A 19,386-nucleotide genomic window follows, 5' to 3' on the forward strand; every position below is an offset into this window, starting at 1 on the left:
TAACTGTATCACCCTGTTTCTACGTACTTCATTTGATTCAAAGGAATCATGTTTTTAGCAGCTTCTGTAGTAAGTGGTAACACCTATCAGTCTTTCTGCCCAGAGTGTGTTCTCCTCAGCCAGTGTTCTAGCCTTACCGTGTTTCCACTGATACATATTACTCAGTGGTCATGTAAGACCATAAGCTGCACTCAGAAGGAATCAAGGGAAAAATCTGATACTTAGAAGCAGTGGAACTATACACAGAATGAAAACACAAAATATGAGCTTTTAGATAGAAGAAATTTCCATTTGTCTAATAATGTGGTGGCACAGACATGAACTTCTGATGATTTTAAAACTTCACAGTGTCTTCCTAGATTCTCCAGGGTTTGCTTTAAACTCTCTGTGCTTCTTCATGAAAAGAGACAGTGAGGCTTTCTATAGCACACAGCCACTACAGAACTGTTGTGCCAAGGACTGCCTCTGTCTGCATAGCTTCTGTGCCTTGATGAACATTCGCGTTTTGCAGACAGATATTGATCGTGACAAGTTACAAAAGACCAAAAAAGTGATTTGGAGAGGTAATAAGCTGGGTAGGAAAACAAAAAAGTCAAACTATTGATAATAGTAGGCTAATAATAAAGTAGAATTAAAAAGCTATTCTCTGTGAAACATATAGCAGCAAAGTATTCTTTTTTAAAAAGGTTGAAGGGAAATGAAACAGAAGAGCTGGATCTATATTTTTGCATAGGGGGAACATGGTGCCAGAGCAAAAGGGGAAGAATTATGTGCTCTCAAGTGATCTGATTTGCATCATATCAGAGTATGAATGCATACATATTTTATTGATAGAACAGATTAAGATGTCTCATATAAAATTTTTTGTGTCAGTGGCTAGCAGCAGTCTTTATATCTTGATAGAAATGCAAAATAGTTTTTCTTCTTTTCTTATTTGCAGTTCTAGTTCCCAAACATTCAGGTATTTGAAATAGGATTAGTTAAAAAAGTTACAGAATCAGCTACTATAAGACCACAAATAACCATTTCTATTCCAGGTAGTGTTCATGCTGCAGACATTTGATAATCAGACTTGCAACAATAATAATAAATATTAGAAGTAGGCAGAAGTTATCTTGGCATTGTAGCAGATTTAAGATGCTGTAGTGCATTTTAATCAAGCTCCGTTTGGATGCAAAAACTATCTCCCACAAAGGTCATGTTCTCTGCCTTTTGAGAACTGAAACAGTTGCTGAAATGAGAGTGAAGTAAATGATTTTGTCAGGGAAGTATTAGAGCTTCTGCAATATTTTTTTTGGAATGTAATTTCAGACAAGTTATTTGTTATGTGGGAAGAGGGGAGGAAAAATAAAGTGAGAAGAGTGTATGGTGCTGAAATGAAAAATATTTTGAGGATTTCTCCCTTCACTGAAATGTCAGTAAAATTATTTTCATGAGTCCAAGACAAATTCTTGTTGTAGGTGACAGTGCTGAAGGAAGAAATTAAAATTTCGGAAAGCAGATCTTGGTAATGAAAATCTGTTGTGTGATATGATTCATATATGCAAATCTGCTCTAAAACAGGTTTGACTGATTTCTAATTAAAGAAAAAGGATAGCTATTCTTCAACCTCTATCTCTACGTTGCAAAGAATCTGTAATTCTGCTGTTGTAAATAGCTTCCACGTAATGATGTGGCCTTACACATCAAGAACTGGTAACCATGGGTGGCTCCTGACAAGTTTTGTGTATCCATTTATGTCTATAATGAACTAGGAAATGGTAATTTATAAGAACAAATTACTTTTCACTGTTACTGTGATCTTCTTCCCACATAAGGCTATCTCAGATTTCTTCACAAGTGGCAGTAGTTATGTCTTGATCAAACTCAGACTCCAGGTGTCTGAAAATTGTCTATTTTTAAAAGCCAGTTCCTTTTATAAATGCCAGCATTTCTTACTCTTCAGAAACAAATATGTATCTCTTTACTGATCACTTAGTTGAAATTTTATATCAGGCCTTAGTGTAGCCTGGTTTTGGTAGTGTGATACAGACATATAGGAAATTTTCCATTAAATTACCTTGTTTTAAGGAAGTATCAGGAGGGAAAAAAATTATTACTACAATTATGCTGTTTGCATGATTCATACCGTGCTACAATATGGAGAGACTTTTATATCTGATGTTGTTAAAGTTGAATGCAAGGTTTATTTGTGTTAGTGTTCTAAGCATATTTGCAGTTCGTGAATAATATGTGGGATCTGAAAGAGCAAATGTGTAACTAGTAGCCATCATAATCTTTGATGAGGAACAGTTCACCTTTCTGTCCTCCTTTATTCTAGTGGCTGTTTGCTAGTACAATAAATTGTATTATAGCAAGCTATGTAAAATGATTTGTGCATTTGGGAATGGTCTGTGTACAGGCTGTGAGGAAAAAGAGTATCATCTGCAATTTTCACTTATTATTTTGGGGGACTACTGACTTCTTGTCAATTAAAAATCTTCAGATCTAGGCTGCATAGACTTGTACTGATTAATGCTGTCCATATCGCTTTCATTTTCTAATCAAAGAGTGTTTGGAAATATAGTGTATGTTTTTGTGTCCCATAAATCTAATGGTATTATACTTTTAACATAAGAATTGTAATTAATTGGAATTATAACTATTGGAGAATATATAATAACCTTAGCTGCTAAGTGCTTGAATGTCAAATGTTTCAGAATATGCAACTTAATATATTCTTGATTTAATTTAATATCTTCTTAATTATTGAGATGTGGATCTTTGTTATTAATGTATAATACTTAGAGGCAAACATTTTCACCATACAAATTTAGATATCATAAAATGCAACACAAGATAGACATCCAAAAATTTCTCAGTTGTATATCCATCTTAAAGAATAGCTAGCAGTTAAGAGCTTTGAAATACTCTTCATTGTGCAAAGCTGTTACAACATGCACATGAAAGAGTGTATAGGAGCAATTTCGGTGTTTATTACTTAGATTCAGTTGGAGTTTATTACTTAGATCAGATACTGGTAGCTCAGAGGACAAATGTGTATTTGAATAGTGTCACTGTATTATCAAATAGGAACAGTCTGTAAAGCTCTGTACACTATGTTGATATTTGGACTTGGAATTTTTGACAGTAGGTGGTAACATCATCTGGTATATAAAACATCTTTAGAAGTTGTGGCTTCATAAAGAAGAAATAAATAGAACTGGTTTGACTGAGTTTAGGTGGGAAAGTAGTAATTATAGACTGTTTAAATGATACAAATGCAAGTATTTAGAAGATATGACTCATCTTGTGTATTGCATTTTCCAAAAACTTTGAACTTAGATCCTTTCTATATTGGATTTCAGTCCAATGTGTATTAGGGATCTTTTCAAGAAAGAGAAGATGATCTATTCATAGCCATGCTTATCTTGAGATAGACTTAATTACTACTTTAAACGAAGTTTTTTCCTCAGAAAATAATTTTTTTATGTATGTGACCTTAAAAAGCTAGAAAGTCTTTGCTAGTTAGAAGATGGAGTCCCTGTTGTTACAAGACTCTCCAGGCCTTGTAAGAAAATTAGCATAACAAAACTCAACACAAAATCTTATGGAAGGGGAAAATGGTATTTATTTACAAGATCTTTACCCATTCACACTTATTCTCTCATATTTGCATCCTCACAAACACAAAGACATATTATGTGCAAGCAGTCTGGTCAGGATCACTTGTGTGTGACACAGAGTTGAAGGGATCCTGGCAACTGAGTCCTCATCATGTCTCTGAGATTCTTGATTGATATGAAAAAAAGTAGGTTTTTTAGATGGGCATTTTTATGCCCGTTAGGAGTTATTGAGTTATTGGCTGTTATGTGACGGTCCTTTGCCTCAGTATCCTGCTTATTTCAGTTTCAGTGAATCTTATTTGATGTTGTTGCTGTTGTCTGTTTTTCCTTGTTTGGAAAATATATCCATTTTGCTGCTGAGCTAGCAGGACGAGGAACGGTGTGTGTTACTTGTTGTTGTCCTCCTACTTTTAGGATGCAGGGTGTTTTGCTCACAAATCTTCTTGCCTGTTGTCTTATCAGTATACAGAGCTTTCAGTTCTGACACAAACGACATGTTCCTCGGTTTTACTGCTGGGAACAGGGTCCTGGGAGCAGGGTCCTTTGTTATCAGCACAGGCCATTCTGTTAGCCTTTCTTCTGCCGTTTCCTCTGAAGCTTACATGTTTCCTTTCACCCTGCATTCATACCAGTCTTAAAGGTTCTATTACAGATCTCTACAGCTTTAATGTCAAAAAGCCTAACTGTAAACTTAAAAGAAAAAATTTAGGTGGTGAATGCTTCTGAATACATCCTGGATGGCTCTTGGAAGCTTGCGGAAGCAAAATTTCATCATTAGTTTAACTCCTTCCACTTTGGAGCTAATACAGAAAACAAACAATTTATATTGTCATGTACAAATGCACTCTCCTATCCTACTTTATCTAGAAAGTATATTGAAGAATTCATAACTTACCTCATGGATGACTTTTAAATCAACATGATATATCTCAACAAAATCCAGACATTAGCACAGATACAGGTTTCATCCAACCACAGACTGCTAGGCAATATGTTGCTTTTTATTTTTGCTTCCATATTCAAATATGGATTTCATAGAATTAATCAAATCTAAAATTTGTCCATATCATATGTCTCTTGTTTTTTTTTGGTATGAAAGTACTCAGTTCCCTTCTGTTGAAAATGTATGAATGACTAATGTTGGAATAATCAAGCTACCAGAAAGATAGTTATTTGTGTTTATATTTTTAATATATAAAAGATTAATACCATACATATTCATTGTTGCACTTTAAATCTTTCTACTGGACACCTTGTATAAAGCAGCTGAAATTATTGTTACCCCATTTTACCGAACAGTCTAGTTCAAAATGATACTTTATATCAATTTTTATCAGATACAAAAAATTGCATTGTGTCAGAAGTATGCAAAGGGCATAAAAGTATCAAAATAAGAAAAAAAATGTTTTTGGAAATGTATAATTCAATTAATCAACATCCATATTTAAGTGGGATAATTCTATGCCAAATTTCAAATGCTATCTTTAGCTAAGGTCTGTTCTGCAGTGTCTTTCAGTATTTTGCAGAGAGTATCTTGCATCAGGTTGATATTGCAGAAATAATCAAGGCTTGTAAAAGCAATTATGATAATTAAAACCTTTTTATTCTTTTGATTGGGATCAGTCTGTAGCTAGCAGTGTCCCCCAAGGGTCAGTACTGGATCCAGTATTGTTCAATGTACTCATCAATGACCTGGATGAGGGGATGGAGTGCCTCCTCAGCAAATTTGCTGATGATACCAAGCTGGGAAGAGTGACTGATACACTAGAGGGCTGTGCTGCTATTCACAGCCTGGACCTGGACAGGCTGGAGAGTTGGGCGGAGAGGAACCTCCTGAGGTTCAACAAGGGCAACTGCGGGGTCCTGCCCCTAGGAAAGAATAAACCCCATGCATTAGTACAGGCTGGAGGCTGACCTGCTGGAAAGCAGCTCCGGGAAGAAGGACCTGGGGGTCATGGTGGACTGCAGGCTGACCATGAGCCAGCAATGTGCCTTTGTGGCCAAGAAGGCCAATGGTATCCTGGGGTGCATTAGGAAGAGTGTTGCCAGCAAGTTGAGGAAGGTGATCCTGCCCCTGTGCTCAGCCCTGGTGAGGCCATATCTGGAGTGCTGTGTCCAGTGCTGGGCTCCCTGGCACAAGAGAGACATGGAGCTACTGGAGAGAGTCCAGCGTAGGGCTGTGAAGATGGTTAGGGGATTGGAGCATCTCTCGTAAGAGGAGAGGCTGCGAGAGCTGGGCCTCTTTAGCCTGGAGAAGAGAAGACTGAGAGGGCATCGTACCAATGTATAGAAATACCTGAAGGGAGGGTGTCAAGGGGATGGGGCTGAACTCTTCTCAGTGGTGCCCAGTGACAGGGCGAGAGGCAACAGGCACAAACCGAAACACAGGACTTTCCACCTGAAGATGAGGAAAAACTTTACTATGAGGGTGACAGAGCATTGGAACAGGTTCCCCAGAGAGGTTGTGGAGTCTCTTTCCTTGGAAATATTCAAACGCTGTCTGGACACAATCCTGGGCATCGTGCTCTAAGTGACCCTGTTTGGGCAGGGGATTTGGACTAGATTATCTCCAGAGGTCCCTTCCAAGCTCAACCATTCTGTGATCCTGTGATGTGTATGTGATAGGTATGTTAGGACTCCATAGGTCTTTGTGCTTTTCTTTGTGATTTTCTGTAATATAAAAAGGTAATCAAATACATTCTGTATGACGCTGTTAGGTATTTGTTGGTGTTTTGAAATGAGCTGAATAGTCTAAGCATGTTTGCACCCTGATAAGGACATAAAATGGCGTATCACTTCTCAGTATCTGTTTATTTGAAAGAAAAGAAATATTCAGATAGAAATTTGTGTTAAATTAAGGTGAATTTAAACACTGACATGATCTTATATAAGGACATCTTTGTTATCCTCCTTTTATGCTTACACAGCAAGCTCATTTAAATTCACTTATTAAAAAAAAAAAAAAAAACCCTGCAGATTACCTATCCATATTGCTAAAATATTACATAAAATGGTGCCTTATGGCACACTTCATCTAGAACCTGATGTTTATTGAATGAGTGTTTAGAAGTATCATTATCCTTTCAGAAACAAGTGGCTTCTGAAGGAAAGCCAAGTGAATCTGGAAGCCTTCTTTTCCTGGAGATAGGTGAATAGTGAAGGTGTTCAGGGGCAGAGCAAATACAAGAGGTGTTCTTTCAGCATACGGGACTGTTCTTGTCTAAACTCTTTTGGAGCTTTGTAGGCTTCCTAAGCTAGGGAGGCTGTTTGAGCAGCAGGAGCTGCATTGGTGCTGCCATGAGTGAATGAGCTATACAAGAGGGAGTTGATCAATTAGTGTTAAGATTACACACAGTCTTGCTGACTTCATAAAAAGTTAACATGCCAGCAAAGGGCTGGATGTCATTGTTCTTAGCCTCACACCATGTATTTTTCATTTCCTGTGAGCGTGCCCAAGACAAACAGCATAAAGTAATAGAATATTCTGCCTTTGTTAGTTTGGTGGTTCATGAAGTGCAGCAATTTCCTATGTGAGCTGTCTTGGTCAGAGAAAAGATGCGTGATCTTTGTGGGGGGAGGGGGTGGTTAAAATTAACCAAGTTCTGAGGTCTGCTGACATAGCTGACCAGTGCTTCATGTCAAGCAGTCAGAGCTTCGTAAAGGCAGGAATTTTCAGGATCACGTGTCTGGTTCATAAGAAGAAATGTAATAAAAGCAGTAATACAGATTTGTTCCAGGCAAATTTGCAGTAAAAGGTTAGTATTAGAGATACTAGCAACAGAAAAAATTAACAACAAAATAAATTTAAACATGAAGTTGGTTTCCTATTTTTACTAATGTTCCATGAACTCGTGATATAGAAATATTGACTCTGAAAGATATCTATTACGGTAAGTTTCATACTGCTTAAACATTTCACATTTCTCCATGTATGTGGCTTTTATAGAGAGGAAGTTTGTGAATTGTCGATATATTTAAAAAAAAAGATGCAATAAAATTACTTAATAATTTCAGGTAATTTCATGCAAGTTTGAGCATTACATGGCTGTGTGAACACTGAATAAGTAAGAGGGTCAAATATTGAGGGCACTGTTTGTTCTTGCTCTATTCCTTCTTGAGCTTTTCTACTTGTTTACCTTCTTAGACTTCTGTCTGTCCATTCTAGTCTAGCTTTTTAACATATGAAACAAATGATACTTAAGCTGATGTGATGAGGTTAGTGGTTGTATTCACATATTTTGAAAAGAGGAAGGAGTGATTAACTCAATGGGTACTGGATACTTAGGATGCTGTTTCAATTGTAGTTGTTTAAAAAACAAGCAGGTTTTTTTTTATATATCATGAAATTTATTCATACTTTTTCCAAGTTGTACACATTCATGGTAAATGATAATCATAAATACATTCATCTTTATGATACTCATTTCAAAAAATAAATTGTCAAAAAAATCAAAAAGTAATTTAGATTGTATAGTCACACTAATTTAGATTATTAAAATGCTTTTTACAAACCTGATTTATTAATAGTGCTAATTGTTAGAACCCATTACATTTTAAGGGTCTGTGGATTGCAAAATGAGTTTTGGTTGCAATAATAGCAGGAGACAAATGGATGATTTTGAAATGGCTGGGGGAAAATAAGTGGTAGTCAAGTCTAGTTTTAATGTTGCGTTTTCTTATGGTGTGAGAGTTAGGACTTTAATCCTAAAGTCATTTAAAATACTCTATTTTCTTCTTTAAACTGTATTAAATGTTACCATGCATGTAATTGTATGGAAGACTGGGAGTGTTTTCCAGACTTAGTGATATTTTTTTTCCTATTTGCCTCTTGCAGTGAATAATCAATAGGTTGTTTGATTTTTTTTTTTTTCTAGATAACCTTTTTCATGCTGTTGTCTGCAGTGTGCGTAATGCTGAACTTGGCTGGTTCCATTCTCTCTTGTCAGAACGCTCAGCTGGTAAAGTCCCTGGAAGGATGTCAGCTGGTGAGTAATGAACAACAAATCTTTACTATAAAGGGCAATGGATTTTGTTTTCCATTTGTTTGCCTTTTACATATACATCTAGTCACAAATAGGATCCCAGGATGTTTTGGATTGGAAGGGACCTCAGGGAAGTGGTTTTAATTTTCAAAATTGTATGCATTAATTAGAGCTTTCTATAAACCTTACGAAATGACAAATAATGCCGGGAAAAGTTTGAGAGTTAAAATGTTGCCATCTTTACAATACTTTGTCTCCTCAGAAAGTAAATTGTAATACTTGTTTTTTTTTTTTTTTTTTTTTTTTATCATGAAACAAATGAGATTTAAACCCAATAGACAGAATACAGGCCACATCAAAACAGTGCTGTGACTACCATGTGATGTCAGCAGCATCAGGATTTCATCCAGCTTTTTTCTACAGCCAGTGTATTTCCTAATGGGCTGATAATTGCTTTCATATATGTATATATTGATATTTTATTTTGCCTGCCTGAATTAGTTTTTTTTAATTCCAAAGCAAATATGTGGTTGATTATGTTAAATAAAATACAGAATAATCAAAATAAAAAGTTATTGTGATATGGTATGCTGTGAATTATTAAAAGGTACAATATACCTAACGTGTTTGTGTTTCTATCCTGAGAAAAAAAGGGGAGAGGAAAAAAGGAAAAAAAAGGAAAAGGCTTAACCTGTCATGTAACTTTGTCTCATTTAGTCAGTTTTTTTGTTTTGAATTTTTCGTTTTGTTTTTAGTCAGTCTGTATTTTATATTACTTTCACCCATCCTATTTCATCCTGTTTTTTAATCTCCAAGGGTGTTTCTGCAGTGCAATCACTAAGGTAGTCTGGAAAACATTAGATATTATCCTCAACTTTCTAGAGCGTTGGTGATTTCTAGGTGTGATTAGGCTTTATAGAAACAGAGGGAAGGAGAAAGAGAATTGCCTGTGTGGAAAACCAGAAGCGACCAGAGAGATGAAGGGAGGATTTGCCCTATAAAATACTTGGTTTGGGAAACTCTTGATAAAATAAGTTCCTGGTTCCCATTTTGATGGACAGTGAGAGCTGTGCTGCTGAGGAAGAAAGGTCAACTGATGGAACCTGGAGCTCTTAAAGATGTGTACTGCACTGTGGAGTGCTATGGGAAAATAGCTTTTCTGATATTTTTTTTTTTGTTTTTTTCTCATTAAAAAAAATATCGTAGGTATTTTTGTGTGAAAAGTCTTTGACATGAGTCCCACTGATTTGTCTTGACATCTTTGCTTTTATATTATTATGTAAAAGTTACTTTTAGGGGTTATGTTCATATCAGAACTTCCCATGAAGACTTACAGAAATAGTTGTGTATCTACATGATAGAATAGTCTTTCAAAGTAAATATCTGAACTATATAACAGCTGTGTTTCTTTTCTATGAAAGTGTAATGCAAGTACTATGTATACAGTGCTAAAGTTTAGGGAAAATGTGAAAGTAGGGTATATTTGCCTGAGACAGTTTCACAGTTCTGTGCACACTTTTTTGTATATTTTGTTAGATAATTAGTTAAACTTATTAGCTGACCTTCTTCCTGATACAAATCCTGCCTTACAGAACAGCACGAATATGAGATGTGTTGACAACATAATTATCTAGATACAAATAGGATCACAGGATGTTTCGGGTTGGAAGGGATCTCAGGGAAGTGGTTGATTCCTTCAGGAAAAGTTCAAGTGTGAAGAGATTGTTTGCTACAATGGCCTACAGAGACTTGAATAGCTTAGAGAAAAATAGCTGAAACATTGTAGATGCATACTGGAAGTAGAGTTTTAGTATTTATATGTCTAAAATAGAATGGTGTTGAAGGGAAAAGTGTTAGCAGTGTACAGTGACAAACATCTCTTACAAACTCAATACTGAGTTTCATCTTTAGCTGTCTAGAAGAGTGAACTTTCTGCTGTTATAATGGTGATCTTGTTCATCTAATCATTATTTTAATAGGCATATTTTGTTCCTCTTTTATTTTGGAAAAATAGATGAGGGATAAAAACAAGAAGTGATTTGCTGAGGGACTCTTAGAAAATTGCAATATAATCAGGTCTAGAATGCAAGAGTGGGTAAGTTGATACTTAGTTCTTAATTATTACCATATTACATTTTTCTTTTTCCTGTTTTTTTATTTATGGCTCAAATTGTGTAGTAGGTCTGTCATTCTTGGTGATGACACCTAAGGCAAGAAGGAAAAGATTAAAAGCAGGCCAAGTGATATGTGTAAGTTACTACTGATAACTGATACTTTTCCAGTCCCTTTGAGCCCGCTGTCAGCAAGGAAGGCCAGGCATACCTCTGACTCTGCTGGGTTACGGGATGGTCCAAACCACTGACCTTGCTCATCAGTCTCACTAACTCATTATCTATGGCTGTACGTGAAGTGACAGGCTAAACAGATTTTCAAGCAATTGTGAGTGATGCTGAATGCACTAATTCTTAAGTATCAATTCAGTAACTTACAGTTAGTATGTGTGAAAAAAATGTTGATGAAGTCACATTTTTTAAGAATACAAATTTTCAGCCTCATACAAATTTTAAAGAAAAAGATTCAACATCTGATTTTTAAAACTCTTTTCCACTGCAGGATTTTGCTTTTAATTTCACTGTACTTTCCTGTAATCTTTCTGTCTATAAAAGGAAGTTTAAACTTAGCATTTTTAAATACTGTAGCAGCAGCTTCTGGTTAAATAATGTTTTGGCAGAGATGGAGTTAAAAATGGACAGAATTACAGGGGAATGCTGTTGGAATGTTACAGCTTTTAAGAGATTACTTTAGAGAAGTGACTATGAGGTTAAATATAGATATGTGATTCTAGCTGATTATATTTTTTAAGATGATGATTTCAGTTTTGAATAGAATAATTTTATTTTAAGAAAAATGCATGAAATAAAAATTGAAACTATCCTCATATATCCTCAAATTGTTTTTCAAAAAGGTAAGGGAAGCTAGAAGGAGAAAAAATGTAAACCTATTTGAAAAATATTCTCTAAATATGCTCACAAGTGTCATTTCTATTTTTGTTCTTTCAAAAACCTTATTTACCTTCTGCATTGGAAAATTAGCATAGATAAAGGTCATTTTCATTAAAATGAAAAGAATGGGAACTGAGATTGTTCTATCTGCTTGGATATTTACATACCAAATTACTACACTAATATAAATGCAAACTTAATGCAAATTTAAAATAAGCATATTGGAATCTATTCATTGGTGTTCGGTAATAAGATGGTGTTCAGTGATAATTCTGAGCTTATTACCATTTAATGTCTAAATTATTTTTGAATTATAGCACTTCAGAAGTATTCAAGAACAGGTGAGTGTTGAGGAAGTGTAGAAAAATGCTATAATAATCATTTCACTTAGGAAAACATTGATTAGTCTTTCTGTATGCTGAATTTGAATGTTAGTTTTATAGTTCATTTCTGGAGAACAGGAAAGCAGGATTCTTCGGTCCTGTGATTTCTTTTTTTAAGTGACTTTTAGTGATTGAGTTATTTTTTGAGTGCTTAGGAGGAGTTCACTTAACTGTATCATAGTTACCATTCAGAAAAGTATGAGAGTTTATGACCTATAAAGAGGCTATATGAAGTATTTGTATATTCCTGGCTTGGAGGAGAAGCTGTTCCAGTGTTTGGTCTGTTTAAGTAAGATTGTCCTACAGAGCATAGATAGCTGAAATTCAGCCTGCATAAAGCGTGTTTGAATTCAAGATACTGCATAGGAGATTGAAGGGATAGAATGCTTAATCTTGGAACAAAGATTTAACTCATGTTTTCTGATGGCTTTGAAAATATTTTAAAATATTCAGCTATTATGTTTTATACTTTTTGTTTTTCTTGCTTTATTCTAAGATAGAAGAAATTACTATAAGTTGGTTAGAGTTGATAGAAGAGTGGAAACAATTATTTTTAGATGTTTGGGGTTTTTCACATTGAGCAGGCATTTTTCTATCTGTGTAGTACTTGTCAACATCCTTTTAACAGTATGTTAAATGTGTTTTAAAGTAGTTAACACATGTGAAGAACAAAATTTCAGATGACGATACTGACATCGAGGAGGTTAAATATGGACATTTCTAAGCTACAGTAAATAAGCAATTCAGTTACTAGATTGGAGTGACCGACTATCATATTTGAAAATCAGGCTTCCATTCAGTGTCACAAGTACTATGTGTTTTATGATAAGATATTACTGAAACTAATTGCTGACTTAACAATAAAACTATCTTATTTTATTCTGTGAAAAGGTTTTTAGTTTAGGCAAATACAAGATTAAACTGAAAGTTTTTTTTTCTTTTGATGGAGTGCTTTTATGGTTTTTCATGGCACAAAAACTTTTACTTCAGATTTCCAGAATATCACTGCAGTAACATATCAAAAAGGAGGGTTATCATATTATTATTATTTTTGCCATATGGTCCTTATGCATAATCTTAGAGGGAAAACAAAATACTTCACAGCTCTTTTTGTTTAGTCCATAGAGAAGAGTATTGGAATAATATTCTTTTAGCATGAGTCTGTTTCTGACTTCTGTGGTTCTTTTAAAGCACAGAATGTGTTCTGAGTTCAGTGTCACTGAAATTTTTAAAAAGCCTTTACCACTATTTTTAAGGGCGATCTTCCTTCTTAAAAGTCAGGGAAATCTAGATTGCTTTCTTCTCTTCCCCTGCATTTACTTTAGTTAATCAACAGACATAACAGTGCTAGCGCAAAGGTCCCAGATGGGGATTGCATCTCTTTTTTGGAATCTTTTGTTGTTACGGATCTTGAATATTGGGAATAAGTTGAAAGTTACTTGGTAAAGCCTACTGAAATATCTCAAAGCTGACAATTCAGTTACAAAGTAGTTTCTTCTTTGTTAAGACACATGAAAAAAAGTCTGGTCTTTGCACATTTTTGTTATATTATTGTAGTACAAAGAACTGTGTGTGTGTGTTTAGTAAGTCTGAAGTTCTCAGTATATTTTGTGGGTGGATCCCACAAAACTTGTTTGATCATCTGCTGTATAGAGGTTTTAGTGGTTCTGATCACTTTTGAAGTAACTCTAATGGTTTTCAGCAAGATGAAATATATTGAAAAGACTAATGTGCATGGGACAACTGCAGCTCAGGCTGATTTTTAAAGTCTTCAATGTGGTTTGTATGAGGGTGTGCTGTGCAGCTCTCACAAATATGCAAGTATGCAAACTGTGCTGCGATTGCTGATATTATGCTCACAAGTGTAAGAATTGCAAAGTGGGACAACAATTTGTGCACCATAACCCCTGGTGACAGGGCTAGAGTGGGCGAGAGCATGAACGATGCTTTATTCCTGAGCTCTGCCAAACAAGAGAGATTCAACTTAACACAAGTGACGTGGGTGAAAGAAGACGGTGTTGAAGGTCTGCTGACCACTGACAAGTGCTAACGTGACTCTCTCTGAGGCCAGTAAAAGCCAGCCCTGCTGCTGGAAGGAGTCATCCCCCCTCAATCCCCATACTCATGGAGCACCATCACTTGTGCCACTCTATGCATTTAGGAACCCACACAGTGACCAGTTTTGGAGGTCTAATCTGGACTAAAACTAAGCCAACCCCTCCATCCTCCCACCCCACACACACGCACACCAAAAAAAAAAAAAAAAAAAAAAAAAAAAAAAAAAGTTAGTTTTGACAAGGTTTAGGCCACAGTATAGCTGGATGAGTTCTTGATTTCATCAGCAAACTTGAGCATAGCAGTAGGGCAGGGATGAGCATGGTGGTGTGTGAGAGTTAGGGACTGCTTTTAGCTGCTGGGCTGTCCCCAGCAGGAATGAAATGATCTATTCGGCCTTTTGTGCTGCTCCCCGTTACCAAAGCTAAAGCTGACAAAGATGTCACTTCGCAAACATGTGGAAAATGTGCGCATGAGAGCAAACTGTTAAAAGCTCTCCAAAAATGTATATGTAATGTTAAAATAGATACTTGTTTTGCACACTGGTTGCAATTTTTGGATGTTTTTCGATTATGCTAGGCTTTATAAGACATCCTTGTGTTTTGCAAGGATGTCTTATAAATGTTATGTCACATCATATAAATGTCATATAGATGTCACGTCACGTCAATGTCTTATGTCACACCAACAATTTTATTTTAATGATTTTTAAGAATTGAATTAAAGGGTCAGTTACAGTGCAGTACAAAGTTATAGACTATCTTTCGCTATGCATGGAGACTCTCTCATAGATGAGGCGTTTTAACCAGGAAGCTATTTATGTTTTCCGCCTTTGTTTATGTGACACCTGCGAATTACATGAGATAAAAGTAGACCTGGAATCTGTATTTTGTAGTAGGAGATATCAAATAGGACATCCCATCAGGAGTCAGTGATTATCTTTCATTGAACAGGAACAGCCTGAATCAGAGACTAAATGTTCTTGCAGAAGGCAGTTTTATCTGAAGTACGTTTTCCTTGTTTTAAAAACTTTTTATTGGCTGAAGATTGTATTGATTTTGCCATATGTTTGGTGGTGATACAGCAGGAATGCTGTAACTTCTGACCACTGAATTTGACACGGCTCTAAATTCAAAGTGCAAGTTTCAGACTTCCTCTGTAGCGTTTATCTTAATGGCCAACACCATTTCTAATATTCCCAAAGGGGCTCAAGGGCAAGATTTCCCCTCTGGTATTTAGCATTTTGTATTTTCCATTGATTTTCCAATGATTTTCCATTGATTATTTGGGGTTTGCTCAGATCTTTATAAAAAGACAGAACTAAAGGCTAACAGGAATTGGAAAAAAAAACATTAGACTGTTAATGAAGCTTTATGAATTAAATTTTATGCTGATTCAAGTAAAGAAACAATATAGTCTTCTTTATAAAGATGCTCAAACAATAATTCTTTTTGTATTTCATTTGCCGTGTATATGGCTTAGGGTATTGTCGTACTGCAAAAGTTAGAATTAATTTTGAATTAAAAAGTCTTTGTTGGAAGGAAATAGAAGAAGAAAAGAAATAGGATTTTTTTTTCTTTTTTATAATAAGGAAGTCAGAATCAGTATAATGAATCTAATACTGCTTGTTATGATAACATTCCCATTGAGCTGAATGGGATTGTTTTAGAATCACTCATACAAACCTTAATTTTACTTTAATTTTCTTTCATTTTAAAGAATGATCAGGGTTCAGTATGTTCAGCAAAGCACACTAATTTACTTCTTTAAAGAAATAAATGCCTAATGCTTTTTAAAGCCTCAAAATAGAGGACTGTTAACTAAAGATAAAAGTTTTTGTAAAAGATAGAATTCAAAGACATTCAATGCTTATTGTATTGTAAAGATCTGAACGCGTAGAGCAAACCTTTTTCAAAGTAAAAATACGAGAGGACATACTCAATAGTCAAGATTGCTATAATAAGTGTAAATATTTTAAAAGTAGTTGGGAAGTGTCTGTTGCTTAAACTTTCTCTGACCATTTTTTTTTCCTCTCCAGATTAAATTCGACAGTGATGGTGTCTGTGTTTGCTGTGAAATGCAGCATCAAACATCAGGCTGCAGTAACCTTGGAGAAACACTGAAACTGAACCCTCTGCAAGAGTGTAATGTTGTGAGGTTAACCCTTAAGGTGCGTTAAGAGAGAGAGAGAAATGTGTGGTGAAAGTACTACTTAGTGTTCTTCTGAGTGTTTGTGCTCTCTGATGTACAAAAAATTTAAATTTCTTTCAACAGAAATTAATGCTGCTATACCTGAAAAGATTTTATGTTACACACTCATTATCTGTATTTGTGTAGAGTAACTATTTTGATAGAGTTTATTTAAGAAACACAGATTACAGTTGGTTATGATGGACCCGGTTTCTGGGAGGTGTACAAACAGGTATCTTTCCTGTTGCTTTTAAAACAAAGACACTCCACTAGAATCGAAGGTGGTGACTGGCATTGTTTAATAATGTTGTGATAGATTGTAAAGAAATAAGAAGTATTAGCAGAATATTCTTCAGATAAAGTTATCTGGGGGTAGGTGTTCTTTTGGGATAGTGCTGAAAGCATGCTTATAGACTTGTCTGCAATGTTATTAGAAGTTTAGATTCTATAGTTCTGGGTTACGACTGCTCAGATAAAGAATGGAGCACAAATAATACATTCTGATTCAATTATATCCTAATGTAATTGTGCACAAATTTCTTCACTTAATTGTAAATCAAGCTAGCAAGTCTTGGTGTTTTATTGGTTTGGAAGACCGAAAGGAAACCCAAAAAGAATTGGCCAGAGAAAAGAACCCTGAGTAACACATGGTCATTAGTTTTGTTTAATTTAATGGTAAAGTAAGTCTGCATCTCTAAGGCTCTCAATTTTGAAGAATAAATTTTAATGAAGTTAAGTCTAAAGGAATACTCTAATGAAATCCAATGAAATAAGGAATTTAGGGATTTAGAGTTTAGGAGGTGGTCTGAAACCTCTGAGTTATATATTCATATCTAAAATGATATTTCAGAGTGCAAAACAGGTAGAGATTCTACAAAAGGTATTATAATAAACCACTAAATGTTTTTCAGCCATATTAATAAAAAGAGACAAGAAGTAGAACTACTAAGTAGTTAGGATAGGGTGGAGAGCTAAAAACAATTAGATATGGCCGTAAAGTTAAATAAGGACTCCGCCTCAGGTTTTAATGAGCATGATAAAGGAGAATTATGCATGCAAAAGCCTAGTGGACAGCAGGAATTTAGTAGGTGAAAATGAAGCATAGCTCAACACTGTTGGCCAAAGAATAATAGCTAACTGCCATTTGAATGCTACTTTCAGGACTGTATTCACTAGTTCAATTGAAATAAAGTATGTCCCAAATATTTAAGAGAAGGTAATGCAGGAAAATAACTTCGGAGAAAGACAGAGTTTTCAAAGTATGATAGATGCAAAAACTTCTGGAAAATAGAGAACCTGTACTACAGAAGAAGCTAGTCTACTGATCCTATAAAAATAAAGATTGAGAGAGCAAATGGTTACTTGCTGTAAATATATCAATAGAGTAAACACTAACAAGAGAGAAAAGAACTATTTATCTCAAAGGATATTGTCAACAAAAATACGAAGTTGTTAGAAGTAAATGCATTCTGGAAATCAGGGTAAGGTTTCTAAACATTTCAGCAATAAGAATAATATAAACCAAAAATGTAAATTCTTTTAAAATATAACTCAGTCGTTTATAAAAAAAAAGATTCAGTGACATTCTCTTGTGGTAGCAGAGGACTGAATTCAGCACAGCAGCTCCTATGAGCATAATCTTAGTGAAATTTTAGTTAAGTATGTTCAGAATTTTTCATTTAAGGCAGCTAAAAAAATAAGTCTTCTCAGAATGTTTCTTAAAATGTTTTTCACTTGGAATTCCACATTGGCTTTGAGAGCTCGATCTTTCTGACCGAGCATTTAAGACCAGCATCTTACTAAGCACATAAGAAAAAAAATTGCAGCTAATTAGGTAACAATTGACAGTGATAAGGCTCACCTTCTTGAATTCCAATTAACTATTGCTAGGTGATTTTGAGAGAAAACAGCTATTTTAGTACCAAAAGCTCTGTTTATCTTATTGTTTAGGTTACCAGAAGGGGAGAGGTGGAATACCAGAATTAAGATTATATCCAAGTATTTATAATAACATGCAGGATTCATGGTGGAGGGGAGCTTTACTGAAGATGGGGGAAAAAAATCTCACCTTTCCACTAAGGTACCTGTGCTGCTTTGATGGTAGCAACTGTGGGGGCTTTGTTGTGAACAGGACGATTGTACATGTATTGCCTGTTGGATCCTGTTCACAGTTAGTCGAACAGGACAAAGAAAAAATACCAATAGCTACCAGTCTTGTGTACACTAAATTGGCTTTGGCTCAGATACGTGTTCTGCAGGATCTATATTGAGTGTCTATTTATTTACAGTTCCTTTGAAAAATACAATTTCTATGTGTCATCTCTGCTGTGATTTGAATCACCTCTTTGTGCTCCTTTGTAAATCAATGTCTGCCTCTCCTTTTCAGCCCCTGAATGAACTACCCAAACATTTTAACTGGGGGCACGAGAAATACTACTATCTAGCTATGATCATACAAACATTTATCTCTCCATATATAGATATACATGAGTATTGTTTGCAAAAGGGACTAAATATGAGGTCTGTAAAATAAGTGCTAATTTTCTATGATTATTTGATACTGAGATTTCAACACAGATTTGTATGCTATAGTAAAACAGACAAAAATACTCTGCCATTTTACCCTTTGTCAGGGTTGGCAACCCAGCTCATTCTTAGGATAATGAGTTGGTGGATTTAGAGCTTTGTTTATACTGTGTTGCACCGGGCGGTTTTGTCTGCACAACTCCAGTGGCAATAGCTGTTGCATGATTTGACAAACCATCAGGCGCTCAGGTCTGATCCACGCTTCCCTGCTCTAGGGAAGATTTTCTGATTAGCATTGTTCACCAAAAGACTCATTTACCAGCTCCTAAACTGGTCACTGAAAATAAAATTCCTCATTTTCCTCTGCATGCTCAGGGTCAATATTCTGTGATGCTAAGCAGTGTCAGTGTCTCACAGTCCTGATTTTAACAGTAACCACACTTCTAGCACAACTCTATCCTTATGTTAAGAAGTTACTTTGATAGGATTCAGTTCAAGCCAAATTAAGGTAAAAACTAGTAGTATCTATTTACAGAATTAATAAAAGGAGTTAGGAAGGTCTGCTAAGATCCAGGTGTACAGAAATGGTATGACGACCAGAGATGTAGTAGATTTAGGGTATAGTTTCACTAGCATAAATTTT

At 35.3% G+C, this 19,386-nt stretch overlaps 1 protein-coding gene across 4 annotated transcripts in view; it reads left to right on the forward strand.

Moving 5' to 3' along the window:
- The window catches only part of ENTREP2 (endosomal transmembrane epsin interactor 2), a 160,657-nt gene that overhangs the window by 91,112 nt on the left and 50,159 nt on the right, over positions 1-19,386 (forward strand). For all 4 annotated transcript variants that reach the window (XM_062583391.1, XM_062583390.1, XM_062583393.1 and 1 more), the window contains 2 exons: positions 8,480-8,590; positions 16,066-16,197. In XM_062583391.1, the coding sequence (XP_062439375.1) occupies positions 8,480-8,590; positions 16,066-16,197 (243 nt within the window). The remainder of the gene's footprint in view (positions 1-8,479; positions 8,591-16,065; positions 16,198-19,386) is intronic.

This window comes from Rhea pennata, chromosome 10 (genome assembly GCF_028389875.1).
Source record: "Rhea pennata isolate bPtePen1 chromosome 10, bPtePen1.pri, whole genome shotgun sequence".
Taxonomy (NCBI): domain Eukaryota; kingdom Metazoa; phylum Chordata; class Aves; order Rheiformes; family Rheidae; genus Rhea; species Rhea pennata.